This window comes from Contarinia nasturtii, unplaced genomic scaffold, assembly GCF_009176525.2.
Source record: "Contarinia nasturtii isolate CC-2019 unplaced genomic scaffold, AAFC_CNas_1.1 Cnas_scaffold_414, whole genome shotgun sequence".
NCBI lineage: Eukaryota > Metazoa > Arthropoda > Insecta > Diptera > Cecidomyiidae > Contarinia > Contarinia nasturtii.
This window is the reverse complement of record NW_022197768.1, coordinates 493,858-516,318: the sequence shown is the minus strand read 5'-3', so window position 1 is coordinate 516,318 and position 22,461 is coordinate 493,858. Positions and strand designations below refer to the sequence as shown.

Here is a 22,461-nt window from a genome sequence, read left to right as displayed (position 1 = left end):
CAAACAACCATTTCATATTTCGTGTGGATTTTCGTGTCGTGCGCGATTTCACTTTGGCTTATAGCGACATTCAAATGGGAATCTTTTTCATCCTTAATGGTTTAGCAAATTCAAACTCAAAAAGTACACATCAATTATGTGGTAGTTATTGCAAATGTAAAAGCTCACATATTTTGCTCGTTACAATGTGGATGTGTGCGGGTGAAAAAAGTGGCGAACAACAACAAACACTTATGAAATATTATTGCATGCAAGAGTGCATTATATTGTGAAGAGAGTGCTTGCGGTTAGCCTTGAAATGGGTTGAAAGCAGCGATTTTGTGGATATGGCAAAAAGCAAACTTTCTTTATGAGATGCCATACATCTAATTTTCACAAAAGTGAAATGTGAAAGTTCAAATAATTAATATTTGGTTGCCACATCGCTTGAGCTATAGGTTCAAAATCGTACGAATTTTTACTTGTAACACTTGAATGATTTCCCTTTTTAGCAAACGGAAATTACATTCATTCTTGAATGCACGAATGCGATTTGTTGAAATGGGCGCATTTGAAATTGTTGTCATTTTCATTGAATTCACTCTCAATGTATTACATGCCAAAATTTTAATTATTCAAGAACCGACATAAATCAACTGCATCATTTAAATTCACTAAATATTGTATTGAATGTAATCACATTTGAAAATATGCATCACCACAACAGTATTTATAAATTCGATTGACAAGTATAGTCGTTTTCAATAAGATCTGTTACAGCGAACCGTCAAAATTTTGAACAAACAACCTACCCTCAACAAAATTCAAACCAAATTGATACGTTTAACTAAGGAGCCTTGTTTACTTTAAAAGTAAGTAAAAAAAGTACTACTTTTGAATGGAAATGCGTTCCGAAATTCATTGTATTAGTTTGACAACACAGATCTTTTTGGAAACGACTATACAAGTTGTAAAATTCAACTTTCTACAATTATCTAATGTATGTGGCGATTCAATGGGTATGCATGTAAAACACAATGTTATTTCTTGCACATAATAAAAGAAATACATTTTATTGAACACAATACGAATAGAAGTTCAATGAACAGATTTCTTGCTTGTCAAACAACCACCATTGTTTACCCAATTTACATATATAGTGTATAAATTAAAACCGATATAATATTTACTTTATTGATATAGAAACACTGTGAATTGCAGTGTTTGCATTGTGTGTTGCCAATTCGGGATTGGCAATTGCCAATATTACGGTATGCATATGTTTGTACTGTGTTGAGCAAAACTCCTTTGGCTCTCATATGATTCGGTGTTGTCCTTTTGAACACACAACAAATTATTGTGTGTTCAACCAATTTGATTTAATGTCCAAATGTTAATAGTAGTAATAATACATAGTAATAGACATGGCAAACTGTTATGTATGCAAGCACGCATTGCCTCATACGGTATTCGTATAAGTGTACACTCTGCAGTTAACAGAAAAGCACTTTAGTCAAACTTCAAGATTTAATAGTTGTGATGTGTGCAAAAGGTGGTCGTGCACATGCAAAACTCTCAAAACTACCAAGAATAACATGCAAAACGACGATGATGTACAATGGCCTTAGACTAAAAATTACACCATTTCCGTATATCCATGTTTCAAACAACCATCCCACTAGAAAAAAAAACTTGGAATGTGAATGGAATTATTGCTGGTGTCGTTGTCGTTGTCGCGACTGCATGCATTTCTTGTCATAGGAGTATTCTTGCACACCCAAATATATATTCTTAATGCCATTTATTAATACACATAGATATCATAGACTTTTGTAAATGAATACGACGTCGAGATTGAACCGAGTGTCGGTTGCGTGTGCTGCATAGCATGCTTTCTCCAATCTTCGTTGTCGTCGTCGTCGTCGTCGTCGGTGTTGTTGTTCTTGTTGCTGTTACCTACAATGTGTGCACAGTTGGCAATGAGTTTAAGTTGGCATATAGTTTGTGAAAATTAAACACAAATATACGTACACACATTTTCGTAAACTAATAAATTCGCGTTACGAACGCCGATGTCATTTCGCTTGCCCTGTGAAAATTTTCTCACCAGTGGAAAACCCAATGTGTATATTCATCTACACACAAAATAAAACGTTCCAAGTAAGTAGTCGGAATAAAATTGCAGAGAAATATAAATTAAATCACTGTGAAGTTGAGACAGTTCACTGTTAACATCAATATGGACACGAGCAAACATTAAATTAATAAACAGCCGTCTGCATGCAAATGAGAAAGCCAATACCAAAGCCTGACATTAGCACGTACCCGTGTACCCGTACGATGACGACGACGACAGCGACAGCGACGGCGACGGCGACGATGAGAAGAATGGGTTTGTATGGCCCGATAGAGTTTATGAAAGGAAAGTGCTTCGCAAATAGCTTTACATATTGCGATAAATAGCTCTATTATTAAAATAATTTAAGTTTTAAGTGCACACATATTTCACTGAAATGTGATCGTTATCTTTCATATTCATTTCACTCATACGAGCCGGAAATCGGGTCATCATTTTACAATTCATTTTCTATCTCTATCTTTCACCCCATTTTATTCGCATAAGCTTGACGCGCTTTATGCATTTTCGTCGCTCATTCAGTATCCTCTATCCGTATTGTTTTGTTCTTAATTTTATCCAAAAACTAACGACACATCCGGTATATCCAAATGTCGAAACATTGAATAAATAAGCTGCATACACACATACACACGCATACACACAAAGAAACAATTTACGAAAAGCAGGTAAGTTTGTCGTAGCAAAATGCCAATTAAACATTTTGTATGTCTCGAATGTTCACATGCTTTTCATAAATTCACAGTTTCTTGCATACTCCCATAGCTGCCACGAATGGAAATCTAACCAACACACTTTTGGATTGAGCACCGTGCACTTGGTCGGTATTCCCAAATGGCATTGTACTTTTATGAGCGTGTTTATGATGACAGTTTTTCCTCCACCTGTTGAGCCGACAACCATGCTACAGTGACGCGTCGACAACGTTTGATACAATTGAACGATTTTGTCTTGCTAATTTTTGTTGATGTTGATGTTGTTGTATGCATGCCGTTTGTGTTTTGTTGGTAATCGTGGTTTTACGTTACGGATTCATCATGGAACGAAAATAACGAAGAGGAGGAGAGAAATTCAAACATAAATTTTAACATTGCATAAAAAATATAGAAAATAAACTTTTCTTTATATAATATTTAAATGTGTACCGTAGAAAAAAGAGTGCTAGCAACAAAAAAGAAATAAGATGAAAGTAGATCAACGGGATGGGAACAAACACGAAAAAATGGACATTTGAAAAAAGAGTGAGGAGACAAAAATTGCAAGCAATTTTAATGGGTAGTCAAATTCGGGCCGATATCAAAATTCAAAAAATCGTCTATACCACTAAGATGTACAAATTATGTACAATTATGTATAGTCGTTTCCAAAAAGATCTGTGTTGTCAAACTAATACAATGAATTTCGGAACGCATTTCCATTCAAAAGTACACAAGGCTCCTTGTTGAGGGTATGTTGTTTGTTCAAAATTTTGACAGTTCGCTGAAAAAAAAACAAATCCAATAGCTCTACATTTCATGTAGCGCTTATAATTTTAAATGAGTTTCGCTTTGGTGGTGTACGAATTTCGGGTAAATATTTTCCGGATTTTGATATTTTCAATTTGACAAATTTTGGAAAAAATGTTGGTACATTTTCATGATAATTGTACATAATTTGTACATTTTAGTGGTATAAACGATTTTTTGAATTTTGATATCGGCCGGAATTTGACAACCCATCCAGCAATTTATGTGGTAAAATGGCAGCTGGGCATGAAGAGAACAGACTCAAATGGCGCCCCATAACAAACCAACGAAGCAGGAAACAAAAAATAATGCTGATGCATACGTTCAAATCCAAATTAAGCTTACCTGTTCAACAAGCCAAACGTAATTTTCTGATTCTAAAACATGCTTAACGGCCGCACTAAATTCCGGATGAGTAACCTGCAGACAGTCAATGCCAGGAAAAAGATCCTATTCCATACAGAGGATTAAAGCACGGGAATATCATTTGAAATTAGCAAACATTTTTTTTTTTGCTCGCTTTCTCTCTTTTCTATTCGGCTACATATTATTTAAATTTAATCGCACAGAAAAGTAAACGGAACACGAAATGACTAAAAACAACATGCAACAACTGAACAAAGAATATGACACTAACACAAAAAAAGGAAAAAAAAATCCAACATAAATACGGAGTGGTATAGCATGAAATACAGAAAGAGAAAATCACCTTAATTAATCCCAAAAAAAGTGGAATGTCCTCGAAAACAAGTTTCGAAAGATTTATTTGATGTAATGCTTGAATTAAAATGACCGATTCACAGGCTTCGGTTTCATGATTACGCATCTCTGCCGCCGAATTGATAACTGCTTTCAAAGAACGTAATCCCCAGTCGTAATGTTGCTGTTTTGATAGTTGCTCGTTAGCTAATTGATACAAAGCCACGATCTTTTTTGCCAACGTCTGAAGTATTTAGATACCGTATTTTTGTTTTTATTATTATCACATAAGATCAAATTACCGTAAAAAAACACTTTTATATTTCGTCAATGGGATGGGATTCAGTTCAGGTTTGCTGAAATGTTTACTGTTTTAATGCCATGCAAACTAGACTAAATCCAATACATTGACCGATAAATGGGTGGCATTTAATTATATAGAAATTATGGTGGTGATAATAATGGATCAACAAACAAATGAGGGAGATATATGGCTTACTTGTGCTTGTTTAAATCCATCCGAATATAAAGAAATTGCACAAATCAATTCTCTATCTGGTGCAACACAAGCCACCGGCCGAAAATGGGATTTTAAAAAAGCGGGCAAACTAGAGATGCTATTTTGTATTTTATGCGTTCGGGCATTAAGGGTGATGAAAAGACCAAAATTATTGTTCAAATTCAATTCGGTTAATCCATCCTGTATAAAACAATAAATTCTCTATTAATATTTCAAATTCAAAAGCGGAATTAGTTTTCGCAGTGAGTGAGCGAATGAGTGAGTGCCTAGGGGTTTCGTTCGCATTTTCTTCGATGAATTCAGAGTGATTGAAAGACAATCCCTACTGCAAAAATTTTAATAGACTATTTTTGAACAAAATAACTGAAAAATTGGTTATATCCTTTTACATGCGTCTCAAAGTCAGCCAATAGTTAAGTCAATAAGTGTATATTACTCTAAATCACTATTAGGTGACTGAGTGTTTCAAGCTAGAATTCTACAACACTAAACGAACTCATTTGCGTCAATGTTATGGCTTATAAGTCTTACTTTAAATTTCATTCACTTGATCAATATTTGGTTGCACACGGGACGGGATGGGTTTTCTCAAACAACAGAATGAAATTATTTGCGTTTGGAATGTAGTGCACCCCCGTCCCACGTGCACATGCATACAGCGTTTATACGATTGAAAATGCGAAAAGTTGATGGCAGTGTAAAAGTTAAACTATATAATAAAATTCAATTCAATTTAAAATTACTTGGAATGTGGGTCGTTTTGTAATCAGAGCCATATTTAAAGCGTGAATTGGCATTGAAATAGCATTCATCACTGCGTTTCTCATATTGTTGAAGTTTGTTAAAATGCCCCAACCACCGCACTGCACAAGACCAATGAATATCGTGTGTAACGTCTTAAAATCCATGAATTCCGTACAATTTCTTATCACTGAGAATATCGCACATATATTAGCTAGATTTTTAATCGTTTGAGTTTTTCCAGAATTTTCTTGCCCGTTCAGCATACAACCCATTTGCATATTGATTGCATGTGCAATAGCAAAATGAACCTTCTCAGTATCTGGCGTTATAACCAATCTTCCATTTAAACCCATGTATTCGTAGCCGTAACTTAGCCGCCGACCTAAATTTTTGCCCGGTGCAATGAGAGAGAGAGAGAGAGAGAGAATAAACGAGAAATAAAATGAAGGAAAGAAAGAAAAATGGCATTGAGAAATGGCAAGCAAATTTTTGAGGGCACAAAATGGACAGAATGATACATTGAACCGTTGCTGATCAATAACTCAACCCGGTTCGTTTGACCGTACGATACGAATACGTGGCATTATTCGTATTCCAGATGTGCAATACATAAAAAAAGCACAATGATTAAATGAATTGGCCAAACGTTACCGAACCGAATCGATGTGTAATTGAAAATTAATTGGAAGCCATAAAATAATACTAAAATCCTGTATCGTGTACCTGAATAGTGTTCAATAAAAATATTATCCACTTCCTTGAGCCAATGGAACCGGAGCCGACTCAACCATTGAAAATGTCTTGCATCGTTTATGTGATGTTCGACAAATAAATCGACAACATCTCTTGCATGCACATCGGCAATAGCAATTGTTTTGAATTTGAGGCGATCGCTGTGTGTTAAATTTGAATGAACTGCATTGTTGTTGTTGTTGTAAATGTTATCATCATCATCGTCATCATCATTACGGATTGTATGGAATAAAGTTGGGATGTAGTGGTTGACACCGACGATGGCAAACCAATGGATAAGCATAATTAGTTAAGTAAATTTCGTTTAAATTTAGCACAATCATTTTCACATGTACATATAAAATGTGTACAGTAATTGTCTCACACCCCCCTCTCCAATCCACAGTTTGAACGGGTATTGTTGATTGGATTGGAGATGAAATGGTGGTGGGTCCGGTTTGTAAACCGTACACCAAATTATAATTCATTTCGAAATAGTTAATTAATTTTCAAACCTTTTGCTATTAAATCATTTATTTGCGCGTTTTGCTGATTCAGTAAGTCTTGCATGGCATCCTTCCGTCCGTTCGTTATTTGGTGAAAGGTTTCCTCCATTTCTGCGGTAAACCAAACACTATTTGCAGCCAAACATACCATACCCAAGTTATTGTGAATCCATTCGATGCGTGTTTTATCACAGCTTTTCCCATAATCATAAATCGCACCTTTCGTCACATAACGATGACTCGAATACATTTGCACTAAGATATTGTTCAGCCAATTTTCAATAGGAACATCTGTTGAAACTGCGTCATCGCCATCGCCATCGCCAACGCCATCGTTACCATATCGATACGAATATATGGTTACAATAATACGTTTTGGTTTGCGCATAGTTTGATAAACATTTCGATTAATATTACAATCGGTATAATCACATTTTCAATTTATTATCAAGGTTTTATTAGTTTTGTTTATTGTCTAAGTATGTATGTATGTATATGCGTTTTGTGTACACAAACCTTCGGTTTGAAATTGTAAGAATTCACCTTCGGTTGAAATCATTCCTTTGATTACCGTGATACCATTTAAATTCGTTTCTAATCGCAACGATTTTATATTTTCAAACATCTGAAACAAAATACGACCATTAAAAAGACGATACGAAAGAGAGTAAAGTGGAGAGGAACAGAGAAAGAATTTAGAGATACAGCGATAGAAATGGTGGCACATAATTGAAATTGAAATGCAACACACTTACTTTGATTATGTGGGATTGCACGGAAACTGGGTCTCCATTTCCTAACATTGATAGCAGCTCGTCCGTTGACATAAAATAGAATCTGTAATACAAGTACAGCAGCAAGTTGTTTACTTTCGCCCTGGGAATTCATTTTCTCCAATCGCTTTTCTACTTCCACTTCAATTTCTACGCCTATGTTGAGCTTTATTTTTTTTTCTCTCCCTCGTTTATCTTAAATGTGCTTATATGTATGTGTGCTTGTGTTCTACGGTATGCGTTTTTCAATTCTTGAATTGTACCTTGGAAACATGTGTCTTTTTCCATCTAAATAGCCGTTTAGTGACTTTTGGCATTCCTCTAGGCCATTGATGAGTTGATGTAGTGTTTTGATGCGATCCGTTGCCATACATACCCTTATTACACCTGGATTTTCAACCGATTCATTCAACAACTGTTGTCATTGTCATGCCAAAGAAAAAGAGCAGCACAAAAGATAAATAGTAAATGGAACATGCTATAATCAAAAGCTTTCGAAAATCAATAAACACCAAAACAAGTTTTATAATATATGATTTTTGTTGTTGTTGAATACTTTTATATATTCGGCGTCAATCAAGTCAAATTTAGCGGCAATTGTTGGTAATTTGATACGTGCGTCATTGTCAACAAAAATTCCCTCCAAGTACAGCCATTTTCGTTGCGTATAGTTGACCCATTGGTCGATTATTTCGTAAATGAACGATAGAGTCTTTTCCCATGAGTGAATCAAATCCGAAAACGGTTTCACAAATCTTTTAAACCAAATGATAATGGAAATGCGTATTGTGAAAATGAATAGAGGGACAAAATACAGAAAAAAAGTTTTCAACGAAACATCATCCCCAGTGCAGAAGTGTTGGCAACTCTTGCAAATCGAACGAAAGAGAAAAAAAACTTATGCGAACCTAACCAACTAACAATTCAATGGAAGAGAAATGAAGTTTTTATTCAGTTAACTCTCCTGATGCTTCATTTCAATCGTTCTGTTTCTTTTTCCTTTCTTATTTTATCCATGTTGCTCTCTCTCTCTCTCTTTCCCTGTGTCTCTGCAAAAGAGGCCACACTTGCACCCAAGAATCATTTCAATTGAAGTTGATCTTACAATGAAGTAGATAGCATTTGTAATTGCATAACATCTTCCTCAATGATTTGAATGATTTTGTCTGTGTTAACGAGTATATAGCAACGTTTGGACATTCGCTTGGAATGTGACTGAAATGTAAACATTAATCGATCCCATTTTGCAATAAGTTTATCAAGTGTTTGTTCAATAGAAACTTCATTGTTGGCGGCATGAACAATTTCCTCGACATCGACCTACGTATATATCATTGATAAATGTGAAAAATTCCATGAAATTAGTGTCATTTCACAAATAACACAAGTTGACTTCTTCGCATTCCATTTCAAATTGAATTGAGATACTTGAAATTTGGTTTGTTCAATAAACTTTTATCACCTGATGTTTATACAAATTCATGGCAAACATATCGGATAATCGAAATTTCTTTGGATTTGTACTAAAATGGTGTCCAGTTTTTGTCATCAAATGTTTCCAATGCCTATCACGTAACGAATCATTCTGCAGTTTTGCCATCAGTGGCACCGACATTTTAAATTGCATCATTTTTTCATGCAATTTTCGGCCAGCATTCAATTCACGAATCTGTAAGCGAATAAAAATCGATTGATTTACATGGTCAATACAAAATGAGTAAATTGAATGAAACGGGTGAAAGCATTAAGAACAAAAATGAAAATTTTAACAAAAAAAAAAAAAAACAAATGTTCGATTGGATTGGCATTATGAATGTGTATGTGTGTACACTTTACGGGGCGCATCAACGACTGAAAAATTGAACTCCATTGTTGATGTGTCATTTATCGTCTATCTAGCAACTAGCAACATTGACTAATTAAGCTTGGAAGTGAGTCCACATAACTGCATAGTGCCATTCATTTGTAGTTTCCAAACCGAACCAAACTATCTACAGGCAATGGATCTATGAATACGAACGATAAACAGAAAGAACAAACAGAAGAGAAACAAAAAAAAATAGTTGTATGTGAGAGTGAAAGATGTAAAATTGACACCGACCCATTTTTCAAGTTTCTCAAATTCACTGATGTATGCATTGATTCCTTCAAACAACAGATACGGATTCGAATTACACCATAATGTCGTTGCCCAATTGTCTCTGGCATTTTTCTCCTGTTTGTAAATTTTAAAAATCTACATATTGATCGAATGAAAATCGCACGAGCGCGTAATTTATTTGGGTGTATTAATTGAATGGTGAGCATCAACATATCGGGATTCCGGAATTGGTGTGTAGTTTGTGTGTAGGTGTTCGGACAATATTCGATGGCAAATGAATGATGATTTTTTTTGTCCTTTGGTATTCGTTTATTTTGTTCCATCGTTCGTCCGTTCGTCGATTCATATGTTTGTGTGTTGTTTTGATATCCATGAAGCGTTGGTGCCATCGATGTAAAATGCAAAAAGCGACGGACCGAAAATGAATTAAAGCAAAAACCAAAGCATAAAATCGATAAATAAAAATGCAAATTATTTTGAGTCGTTTTATTTTTCGTTCATTTCAGAGAGAGAGAGAGAGAGAGAGAGAATTGCTCTCGATGTATATGTGAAATGTGTAAGTTTTTATCATATTGGTGCGCTATATGTTTGCAATATCACATTGAGCTAAGATCTGAGCGTTGGCCAAGCTATTTACACCGTATATACTGTCAATAATACAAACGATACGTACAAAATGCATGCCCTCAAATTCCTTTTTCGCACGTTGAAAGTCTGCATAGTCTGTAGACGGCATGTCAAATAGTTTTTCAGCATTTGCTAAAGGTGTGTAATCGGCGAGTTGTTAGGAGGAAAAATTTAAATATATATTAGTTTTTGGCTTTCTTCTTCTCACTAAAGATGAACGAATGAGTTAAACTACATTGTGTGCTCGTATATATATATATATATCAGTAATGTGCGAAGGGGGGTAGGGGGGTCGTTTACCCTCCCCTGTGATTTGGATGAGAAAAATTTTTTCGCGAAAATTATTCGAATTTGCTAGGGTTTTTGATTCTAAAAGTGAAGACCTTTTTTTTAGCTCATCAATGTAGAAAATTGAGGAGAATTCTTTCAATTTCCTAGGTTTTTTGGTTCCGAGTGAATTTTTTCCGATTTGCTAGGGTTTTTCGCGGAGAAAATTCTTTCAATTTGCTAGGGATTTTCGCCTCAAAAAGTGACTTCCAAGAAAAAAAAAATGAAAATTTGTCTGACTTGCTAGAGACATTTTTGGTTTCGAAAAACCACCCCCCCCCCTGAAAAATTTTCCTCGCACATTACTGATATATATATTATATATATATGTGTGTGTGTGTATTTGTCGATTCTGACCGACACACATTCGACATGGATAAATAAATGCGGACCCGAATGTAGGTGCGCTTTTGTCTCCTTTTGTCTTCACATTTCTACGTGCAATGTGAAAACCTAAAGTGCAGTGCGCTTCGACATTTTAAATTTTCTTCTGTTGGCGTTTTGCTTCTATTTTCGTTTTGTCACATCCATTCTGGATTCGTGACGGTGGTGAACTGATTGGCTAGCATTTGTGAATGCTGTGCTATGCTGTGCTGTGTATTTGTGTGCACGTGTGTATATATATGTTAAACGTGGATGTTGTTCGTTCGTTACCGAATTCGTGTCTCTGTTGTTCCAACAACTTAAACTGATCGCTATATCGTTCCATTAGTTTAATGCCATCATCCATATCGATACCGACCGCACCTGGCCCTTCGTTAAAAAAACGCTGCACAAATATCGATAGCTGAATGTGTTTATCCATGCACACAAACGCATATATACATACATTTGTATGGCGACCATTACAAATCCATCGTTACAAATCGGTACACAAAAAAAAGCGCAATGAACACATTCGATTGGCAAAAACGGGTAGAAAAAAGTGCCAAAGACGAAATGAAATGAAGAAAAAATAAGAAAAAGTTGAAGGAAGAGAGAAAACAAAGGTGAAATGTTACTATATGAAAAACTTTTGCCATTTTCTGTTATAAAATGTATTTGTTCAGATGTGGTTTAGCTCTAGACTGGGTTGAATTGTAAGTGAAAATGAGAATGAGAATAACTTTACAATTTCTCTTTAATTTCAAACCGTTGTGTGTGTGTGTATGCTTGCTCTATGTACAGGCCCAGTTCAACGTTATGCTCGTTTTAAGCTTACGACAAAGAAAAAACAACAACCCAACAAATGAGTGCACGTGAATTGATAACGTCAAGCATAAACGTACGAACTGAATAGCATAATGGCGCGCAACGCGTTAATTAATTCTTGGCGTGCAACAATCGATACAGTAATTATTTGCGGAAACACAAGAGTTTATGGCCATGTCATCAATGGGGCCACACACAGACCAGAGCATAAAAACAGTTTGAGTACACATCCGGGGATCATTCAAGTAAAAATAATTATGATGATGACGTGGGAAGGAGAGTGTTGAGAAGAGAAAAAAAAAACTTACGTTTGTTAAAAAAGTATTGATTTCAATTGTTGTCATATCGGCAAACTTCATTTTGATAGGTTTCAATGACTCAGCTTTAATTAACGATGAATTGTATAATTTTCGCCATCGTCGCTCCAAATAATATGACATGATCATGTCGCTAAATTTGAACTTAAAACCAAAAAATGTCACACTTTCCAATTTTATGAACGAGCTTTTCCTAATTAGCTAACTACTTCTAATTTTTTATTATCGTAGTCAATATGATTATAAATTCCATTCAGTCTCTCACGAGGATAATTTTCTGTTCTTTTTTTTCTTTCGCACTCTTCATTTCTTTTGCGTGTCCAACAAAAATAATGATTAGATTGCTTAATACATTTAACTCTATTAAAGAACGATAAATTGTTTTATTTTTCAAAGTGTAGCGATACTTTATATTTGCAAAAGTTTCACCATGAATTGGGCAAAGTGAAAAGCTAGTTGGAGCAGCGAAAGAAAACCAAAGAGCAGATAAAAAACGAGAAACTATGCTAGAGTGAATAATTTATAATACTAATTTTTATTTCTGCTAATAATTTATTACCTCTATTTTATGATCAGCCAGAATGGCAAAAGTTTCTTGCATTTCGTGCAATTGCAGCTCAGTTGAGATGTTGGTCGATTGAATGGTGGCAATGATTTGCATGGAAAGTTTAAATTCATCAAGTCCCTTAATATTGCGATTCAAATTATGTTTCAATTCCTTCAAAGATGAACAAAATAAAGAGAGAAAAAAAACACTTAATTTCAAAACTTTTTCGCAGTTAATTGTTCGCCATACAATGGCATTATCAATATTATCATACCGTCATTTGTTTGTGTAGCGCTTTCAGTGTTTTTCGTGTTCTTTCGATAAGAATTTCGCCAAGCGTATTTTTCCAATCAACAGCATATGCGCGAATGTTACCAATTAATGTATGCAGTTTAACTCTAATTGGACCGTTATCATGAAATGGTTGAATTGAGTCCATTCGCTCCACAATGTTTGTGTAAAACAGAAATTTTTCATCGATATGTACGAGTGGTGGGCCACGATCCACAAACTTTTCACAAACTATCATTTTATCGGATGTCCATAGCGCCTCGAATTCCTGCCAACTAAATATACGGAAATAAATACGAAACAAAAACCGTAACCTTGATAATGAGTATTTCGATATAAAATTTTAATATTTCAGAGATTTGGCATTTGAGAATGCAGATAGTCAATGCACCACATTTCTTCGGCTTTTGTTTGGTAAGCCAGATCCGTGACATGATTTCGAAGCCCGATCATAGTAAACTGTTAAAATTAAACAGTAGAAATAAACAGATTTAAATTTTTTACATTTTTGAAAATAAAAAATCTTTTGTTTTTTTAATTTTGTGAGATTTTCTGTCCACAATATTCAAAAATATTTAATTAATAAAAAATGAAGTGGTTGACATAACCTCACTTTCGTGTCATAATCGGTCACAATCATAATGTGAAAAATTTTAAAAGTGTAAAAAATTAAAAATTGAAAAATGTTTTATTTTAACAGTTTAACGCAGTTTAATTGATTCATTATGATTTTGCCAAACCGTGACGGCCATATTGTCACAAACTTCGATTAGTACTCGGAATACGCATTAGAGGTGTTGTTAGTTACGGGCATGATCAGGCTTCGCATGATTTAGTACAAGAGATGCACAGCATCCCATACCGAACATGTAAATTCACAAAAAATGTGATGTTTTCGACTAGGAATATTCGAGCAAAAGTACTACACGATCCTGCAACGGTCTACTGAAATGTATGTAAACCAATCGTAACTAGGTTTACATGTGTATTGTACGAAGCTACAAACCTGCATAAATATTTGTGTATTTCGTCAACAATTTGTTGAGCATTCTGTTCAATATTGGCCACCAAATCATTCACATCCCGCAGCTGTGTAAAGCGTATTAACAATCAACGATATGGAATATTTTTAAACAAATTTTATACCTTTATGATATCATCGTAGAATGTAATCATAATGCCATCCGTTTCATTGTACAATGAATTCGGTGGAGTTGAACATGTTCCAGGCGTCCAACGTGTGCACAACTTCAAGCTGTGAATAAAATACAAAATTCAGCTGTGTTTGCTAACGTAACCACAATTACCAATGAAAAACTGAATGAAAATTCAATATTTATTTTCGGCAACAGCAGCAAAACTGTTTATATTCATTCCAGATGATCGGTGGAACACATTTCAATCGTATCACACAAGGGGCATTCCATCACAGAAAATGCAATTTAATGAGAGAATGTTTCTCAGAGCAATACAATGTGAGGAGGTGCCGGAGAAAAAAAATGATATCTACTCGTAAAATCATAACACTATCAATTTGAATATTTTTTTTAACTTTTAATATTTTCCTCCTGAGGCTTTTCTTAGCGCTCCTCCTGAAACATTATTCAAAATTATAGACTAATTATAGATAGATTTCCCCTTTGTTTCACGTCATGAGAAAGCAATTTATCCGTGTATGCACTCAATGTTCGTTGGTGGTCGTTAAAATTCTTTTGTAAAATTACCTTTCAAGAAATCCTTTCACCACTTGCAATATGCTATTGTAAATTTCAATTCCGTTCGGCTGTAAAACGATGTATGGAGTCGATAGTGATGCGTCGATGCAAAATAGTGGACGATCCGATTGCAATGTTTCGATGAATTGATTCAAATTCCTCTTCGTCAATCTATCAATTTAAATTGGTTTCGCATCCATGCCCAGTTTCATACACATCACATGCAAAACACATAGAATGGCATTAAAGTTGGCAAACGCATCAATGTCAAAAACAGAATCATCGTCGATAGTAAGCAGATAAGAAAGAAAATGATTAAAAAGCGGGACAATTGACGGAATAAACATGACACAATTGAAAAATAATAACAAAAAAAATATATATATACCTGATTAAAAGTTCAAATAACTGATTCTCCCAGAAATCGTAGTATAAACGCATATTATCCAGTTCGCCGGTGCTCGTCCCCAATACCAAAGATTCTAGTTTAATTAAAATTGGCCCAACTGTGCTAAACAAATTTTCGACGTTCTTCATTTTTTGATGGTGGTTGTCATGAATAATTGAAAAATACGTTGCAATCGATGGTATATGGTTTGCATCACAAGCAAATGTAACACTTTTCACATCATGTTCATATTCCGTTGAGTCGGGACAGTGCGGTTTCTGCTTATGATCTACTATTGTCAATATATCCAAATCGATTGTATTCAATTTTCCATTTACAATGGAATGTCGTTCATTTGATATGTTATCACTTCCATGTAGTGTTATCATTGAAAGAGTTTCAATTTGATTCATTCGCGTTTTGATGTCAGACGATACATACTTTATTTGTCTTATGAATGTCTCCAAACGTGATATTAACTAATAAAATGACATAAACGTCACATAAATAAGATCGTTTTTTTGACATTTTTTGTCATTTTGATACAGTGCAATGGCACACATACACACAATCAACGAATCAAATTAAAAAAAATAGATACACACACAAAGAGAGAGAGTATTGGAATATCATAAGGTAATACCTTTTCACATGTTTGACAATAGTTCTGAATGTTATATGATTGCCATGTGTATCTCCCTAATCCGGCTTGAATTTTCAATTCCACAGCATATAAAATGTCACGTAAAAAATGAATCTATTCAGTGGCGAGTGGAAGAAAACGATAGAAAAATTGTCAATTTATTTAACAAAATACTGATGAAAAAAAGGTATAATATCAATTTTTAGCGATGATAGTTTTGCTGCGGTTCATTCACATCATACACAAAAAAAGCATCAATACATATTTTTTGTCGTTTTATTTTGTTTATAGGATATTGCATCGACTGCATCACCAAATGAAATGTCACTAAGAAAGTTCGCATATCTCGTTCGAATGAAACGAATACAGCATAGCAGCTTCAACGATGACAAATAACATTTGATGATGCATGGTTTTTATATATAGCGACAGAATAGTTTTCAATTTATAATGCTTACCTCGGGTTCTGATAAATTTTGAATGATGTTATTGTATTTCGAAAGCATTTGTGTAACCGATTGCACATCAACAAAAAGTTTTTCCTAAAACAAGTAAAAAAAATCGATGTGAATAGATTCCATTACTCTGATATCAAATATTGTCGTATCGTCGGCCACTTAGTAAAAAAGATGAATTGAAAATGTATCGCATAAACTTCGATTTAGTTTTTCAATCAAATTTAACACTTATAAAACCAACAAAATAACAGCTAAAATCACCTTTCTCATAACAGCCATACGCAAAACTGGATTCAATTTAAAATTGTTACACTCAAATTGTTGACTCTCCATTATAATGTCATAAATGTCTGCAACATTTTATAAGAAAAAAAATGAATTATTGAATAATGAATAATTTATACATATATTTATGGAGATAGAAAAAAAAGAACAAACCGTTTGAAAAATTTACATCAAACGCCAATTGGTATTCGATTAGAATGGAATGATCAACTAGCTTTTCCCACGTTAAATTCCCTTCATGCCGAGATGCTGCATGTAGCACTGTACAATCGAATCAATACAATTTGATTATTATTATTTTTCGCTATAAATGTGGTGATTTCGGTGCATTTAACGTATTAAATGTGTAAATAAAATTCATACGTTTCAATTGTTCATGATTTAATTCATTCTGCACACCGGATTTTGCATTCAACTCAGTACCATTTGAATAAGTGACGAGCCACTTTAGGGCAACGGCTGCCGTTAAAAATTTAATGCGTTTTCTGTGATGCATGGCATTCGGTTTACGATGGCGTTTTCGATGTTTGACCTAAAAACAAGTAATCAGTTTAAACGAGAGCAAAAACAGCAGAAAGAGGAGAGGAGAAGAGAAAGAGAAAAATTTCACTGAAAGCTTTTTTGTGCTTAACATCTTTGAAATGAAACAAAAAAAAAAGAATTTACCGCAATGTTGAATTTATTGATCCCATTTTGTTTGGCAAGCGGGTAACAAGTCACTGGAACAATAAATAATCAAAATATAATTTCTATCGCCAAAATGTTGAAAAATTTATTAGAAACTGTCTAGCTAAAGACTTTAGTGGGGCGAATGAAGCAAAATAAAGAGCCAAAAGTGGGTAAGAGAGAGAGAGAGAGAGAGAGAGAGAGAGAACGAGAGCTATAAAGGAAAAGAAAAGTCAAAACACGAAGATATCCGCCTAGGCTGTAGGCCTCTAGCGTATAGACAAACAAACAAAAAGCGTAAAGCAAACAAAGCAACAAACAGTCCCAAAATGGTGAAAATGGTTAAAAGCAGTTTTCTGTCACCACCATTTTGTCGTTGATAAGATACTTACTGTTCGGTTCTTTGATTATTTTCAGTTTTAAAATATTCCGTTTGAGAATATCATTAACCGTTCTCGTTCCTCTGGCCGAAAAGTTTTCATAATTGATTTGTTCGAAATTATTCATGTCCTCAATCAATGTTAAATACTTTTGCAATGCGGTCTGTTTCAAACCATTATCGCTTGAAGTTGGATTGTTTTCAATCTTTTTTCCCCATTCGTTATGCGGAGATTTGATCACCCCCATACAATAAACAAAGAGAAAGAGAGAATCACATTGAAAAATTAATAAAAAATAAAAGTGAGTATAAATAAAAAAAAAAAAAAAAAAAACAAAATAATGTATCGAACAGTCCATGATGAGCAACATGGCAGCAACACGGCATCATGAACAGTAGCACAGAAGACGGGCGATGGCAAAAAGGGTAGTAGCGGCAAAGGCAACATCAACAAAAAGATAAACAAAACGAAAACATAATGAGAGAAGAGAATGCCGCAACTTTTTGAGCACATTTTTGTGTGGCAGCGCTCTGTGAAGATACAGACACACACAAAAATACACCGAGTGTATTATGTGACTCGAAATCGAGTCGAGTGGAATAGAAAGTTATAATGTACCTTCTCGAAAGCGATTGCCGATCTACTTAAATATTCACAGAGAAGCCTTTTCCAAATTGTGGATCCGATGAATTTCGGTTGGTTTTTGATGGGCGTCGCATTCCTTTTGAAATTCTGTTAAATTCAAATATTATGCTAATTTTTTAGTAAATAGATTTCTATATCGTCACAGTGAATTTTCACTGTGAATAAACAATGTGGCGAATTGAATCCTTTTTTTCCCTACTCTTCTATGGTGTATTTTTTTTGCTTTCATACCCGAAATTCTCGTTCAATCGTCTCGATTTCACTTATGAATTTGTGAACGATGCTGTCATGTTTGGTTAGCATATGTTTGACGAGACACTTGCGTGTGTTGAGACGCTCAATGTTGTTGATTAGTTCAATGCCCATTTCGGTGGAGCGCAATGTTGGAATGCATTTGTCGATGAGATTCTTTGCATCTCGTTCGATGGTCTGTAAACGCTTGTCAAACAGCTTTAATGATGCCTCCCAATTTTCTAAGTTGCCCGGCCGAAATATGTCGTAGTCAATGTTGATGACATAATCGACTAGTTGGTAGATCTGTTGGCAATTTGAATGAATAATAAATGAAAGAACATTGAATAAAAGAAATTCATGTAGGAAAAATGTCATTAGAATTGATTTTTAAGCCATTTTTACGGCTGTGCTTATTTCAATTCTCATTTCGTAAAACTTTGCTGATCATTTTCTATGTTATATGATACATTGTCGCCTTTTGCTTGTTTGTCTTTGGCTCGTTTTTTTCGGTTTTCTTTTTCATTGTACCAGCAAATAAGCGAACAAAAATGTGCTTCTCATTCGGTCACATATTGTCATATCGAGCACTTACTTTATTCATCATGTTGTTCACATCGTCCGGATTGTAGACCAGTGACTGAAGTTTTTGCTTGAATATATTCTCGAATTCGATGAATACGAGCGAAATATTTGCAATATCATTGCTTATGCGGGCACAGTGGTCGACATCATCAAACAAAATATTTTTATTGAACTCCCAACGTGATCCGACCCCCGATCGTTCGATGTGCGCCCTAGTTTTTAAATAATTCTCCTTCCATGTCAACAATAAATCAGCACATTTTGTCGCTAAAGCATGAGCATCGGACGCTGAATATTTGAATATTGCATTCAATGTAACAATTCGCTTCACTTTTTCAGTGAATATAAATGATATTTTGTAGAGCAACATTTGCATTTTTTCATCTTGACAAAAGTATTTTGACATTGTCCAAATATGACGCAGGCTAAGCATTACATTTGGTATTAACGATTTTATGTAATCAAAATTTGATTCGCTCTGGATTTTCTATTCAATGTGTAGATGAAACGTTATTGTTGTGGTATACAAATTGCATATAAAAAAAAAAAACAAAAAGAATCAGAATGAACAAAAGAGAGAGAGACAAACATTTATATTAAGACATTTTTTTAAAAATATTCGATTTAAATACTTTTAGATAGTCGGTAGTGGTCGATATATAGTCGGCATTTTGTTTAATATGTTCATATTTTTCCTTAAGCAATTTGACAAGTGCGGAGAACTTGTCCACACTGTGCGAATCGTTCTGCTTCAAAGTGTCTGTCACGTACGATAGCCAATCCAAGTGGATTCATGCAAAATGGAATATATGCAAATTGAGTTCAAAATGAAAGACAAGTTGGAAGTGAGCGAATTGATGGACAAACATGCAGTCGTTATTGCACTGCACATAAACAACAAAAAATCAATTTACTCACCCAAACAACAAATCACAAACGGATTTTTTATTTGTTCAAGCATATTTTTGTATTCGGCCTCTTCTTCTCGCCATAAATGATATTCACTTATTGGGCTGTCGTCGTCGGGTATCTAATAATAATAATAATAATCTTTATTCACCGCCAAAACTGGCTGAATCATTTGAGTTTTTACAATTTTTTATACATTTGTTGGTGGGAAAAAGGTATGAATCAGTGATATACTATGGTAAACATCTGATCACCGTTAAAAACCACATCTTTTCAATAATAATCTTACGACCACATACGATATTCTAACGGTCACCACACGGTCCACCAGCCCGGGTCAGTAGATCGAATGAACACTCAGCCACCATCCCAGGCTGCACGGTAAAGGTAAATAGACCGAATGGGGCCGCCGATTTCGCAGTGGTCACTACGCCCCCCATGGCCAAAGTTAAAATTACATCATTATAACATATAAATGAATAAATGAATAAATAAACAATTAGCTACGTCTTACTGTAATAGCCAAAAGTTATCCCGTCAAACAGCAAAAAACACTTATAAATAGTTAATATTTTCAAATTGCACGCGGATACGATGAGTCGAAAACTAATAAATAAATATAATTTCAAATACTATATCTATATAAAAAATAAATCACAATGTATCACATTTGCTCGTTTAAGAAAACAGTGTTATAATTGGACACCAATGACAAGTTAGAAAAGTGATCATCGCTTAAGGATAAAAGTCGATTTTTGAAAGTTGATCTCTTTGATTGCATCGAAAATAGTTCGTGGACCCTATTTGACATTCTGCACATTTGGTTGAGTGGAACGGATGGATTGATTCGGAAGAATTTGTCATTGATTTTGAAGTACTCGACACTTCTCAAGTTACGTCCATTTTGATTGCGGGCCATTTCAGTCTTCAGTGATGGGCAGTGAACGTTGTTTTGCATCAAGTCGAATATGAATAAAATTGATGCATTTATACGGCGCCTTTCGAGTGATTGCATGTTTAGTTTGCCCAGGCGAGCGCTGTACGATGAAATTTTGTAGTCATTCGAGATGTTTGGATACTCCTTGAGTGCAAACATTGAGAATTGACGAAGGCAAGATTCAATTTTGTTCTTGTGAATGCTATGGTACGGTAGCCATACTAAACTGCCATACTCCAAGATTGATTGTACGAGGGCGCAGTATAACGACTTGAGAGTATTGACATCAGGAATATCGTAGCAGAATCTCTTCACGAATCCGAGCGCTGATGTTGCTTTTGCCACGATTGAATCGATGTGTTTGACGAAGTTGAGTTTGCTGTCGAAAATTACTCCCAAGTCTCTTTGTTCGCTTACTCTCTTAAAATTGTGACTGCCATATGAGTAGGAGCACATGATTTTCTCTCTCCTTTTTGATATCGACATAACAGAGCATTTGTCGAGATTTAGGTAAAGTTTGTTTGCTTCGCACCAGTTCTTTAATTTATCAATTGCCACTTGAAGTTTGATAGTGTCATTGGTGTCAGTGATTGAAGTTGCCAATTTCAGATCGTCAGCAAACAGAGAGATAAAAATGTCGTCGTCATCTATGGAATTTACAATATCGTTGATGAAAAGTAGAAATAGAGTGGGGCCCAAGTGACTACCTTGAGGCACCCCTGAGTTAACAACAAACTCACTTGATTCCATTTGCCCATATTTCACAAATTGACGACGATTTAACAAATACGATTTGATCCAATCGATTAAGTTTGGTGGCAGATTGAAATTGTGAAGTTTTGAAATCAGAATCGAATGATCAACAATGTCAAATGCCTTACTAAAGTCTGTGTAAAGTACATCTACCTGCTTATCTTCGTTCACTGCCTTGAGTGAAAAGTGCAGGAATTCTAAAAGATTCATCGAAGTTGAGCGGCCTTTCATAAAACCATATTGTTGAGGCACGATTTTATCGGCTACCATCTTGCTGATCTCCAAATTAATCAAGTATTCGAAAAATTTAGCGATTGTTGGCAATTTGGCAATGCACCGATAATTTTCAACGTTAGAGCGTGATCCCTTTTTAAAAATTGGTCCAACGCTGTAACGTTTCCAACTCGTGGGAAAGTGTCCAGTGGAAAGCGATTCATTGAATATTATCGCTAGAGGCGCATACAGTAGGGCGGCACAATTTTTGAGAAGGATAGGATGTATCCCATCCGGTCCAACGCCTTTCTTTGAGTTTATTTTAAGCAACTCGTCGAAAACAAAAAATTCGTTAAGAATCAATTCGTTAACGTTTGAGTTTGTTTGAGTTGATGCTTGTGCTACCGATTGACTTTGACACGGCTGGTTAACAAAGTTGTTTTTAAAAAAAGAAGCAAACATTTCGGCTTGTTCCCTTTCATCAACCGAAGATTTATCACCAAAATGTAATAATTTTGGGTCACAATCATTGTTTTTCTTCGTATTGACAAAGCGCCAGAACGATGTAGAGTCAGACTTCAGTGAAGAAGTCATTTTGTCGACATACGAGTTATACAGTTCCGTGTTAAGTTTGGTGTAATTATCAAGCGCAAACAA

At 34.9% G+C, this 22,461-nt stretch overlaps 1 protein-coding gene across 1 annotated transcript in view; it reads right to left on the bottom strand.

Moving 5' to 3' along the window:
• The window catches only part of LOC116338656 (dynein heavy chain 10, axonemal), a 55,992-nt gene that overhangs the window by 30,132 nt on the left and 3,399 nt on the right, over positions 1-22,461 (bottom strand). The window contains exons 8-41 of the mRNA XM_031764065.1: positions 19,911-20,022; positions 19,625-19,752; positions 19,003-19,479; positions 18,408-18,713; positions 17,544-17,736; positions 17,152-17,204; positions 16,849-17,017; positions 16,639-16,746; positions 16,462-16,550; positions 16,201-16,284; positions 15,743-15,856; positions 15,100-15,578; positions 14,721-14,882; positions 14,143-14,251; positions 14,003-14,085; positions 12,980-13,271; positions 12,718-12,876; positions 12,150-12,302; positions 11,305-11,437; positions 10,370-10,455; positions 9,697-9,831; positions 9,058-9,264; positions 8,701-8,915; positions 8,152-8,350; positions 7,859-8,010; positions 7,578-7,659; positions 7,339-7,447; positions 6,832-7,122; positions 6,308-6,499; positions 5,584-5,966; positions 4,820-5,020; positions 4,331-4,564; positions 3,967-4,071; positions 2,912-3,070 (exon numbers count right to left, since the gene is read on the bottom strand). Coding sequence (XP_031619925.1) covers positions 2,912-3,070; positions 3,967-4,071; positions 4,331-4,564; positions 4,820-5,020; positions 5,584-5,966; positions 6,308-6,499; positions 6,832-7,122; positions 7,339-7,447; positions 7,578-7,659; positions 7,859-8,010; positions 8,152-8,350; positions 8,701-8,915; positions 9,058-9,264; positions 9,697-9,831; positions 10,370-10,455; positions 11,305-11,437; positions 12,150-12,302; positions 12,718-12,876; positions 12,980-13,271; positions 14,003-14,085; positions 14,143-14,251; positions 14,721-14,882; positions 15,100-15,578; positions 15,743-15,856; positions 16,201-16,284; positions 16,462-16,550; positions 16,639-16,746; positions 16,849-17,017; positions 17,152-17,204; positions 17,544-17,736; positions 18,408-18,713; positions 19,003-19,479; positions 19,625-19,752; positions 19,911-20,022 — 6,153 coding nt within the window. The remainder of the gene's footprint in view (positions 1-2,911; positions 3,071-3,966; positions 4,072-4,330; positions 4,565-4,819; positions 5,021-5,583; positions 5,967-6,307; positions 6,500-6,831; positions 7,123-7,338; positions 7,448-7,577; positions 7,660-7,858; positions 8,011-8,151; positions 8,351-8,700; positions 8,916-9,057; positions 9,265-9,696; positions 9,832-10,369; positions 10,456-11,304; positions 11,438-12,149; positions 12,303-12,717; positions 12,877-12,979; positions 13,272-14,002; positions 14,086-14,142; positions 14,252-14,720; positions 14,883-15,099; positions 15,579-15,742; positions 15,857-16,200; positions 16,285-16,461; positions 16,551-16,638; positions 16,747-16,848; positions 17,018-17,151; positions 17,205-17,543; positions 17,737-18,407; positions 18,714-19,002; positions 19,480-19,624; positions 19,753-19,910; positions 20,023-22,461) is intronic.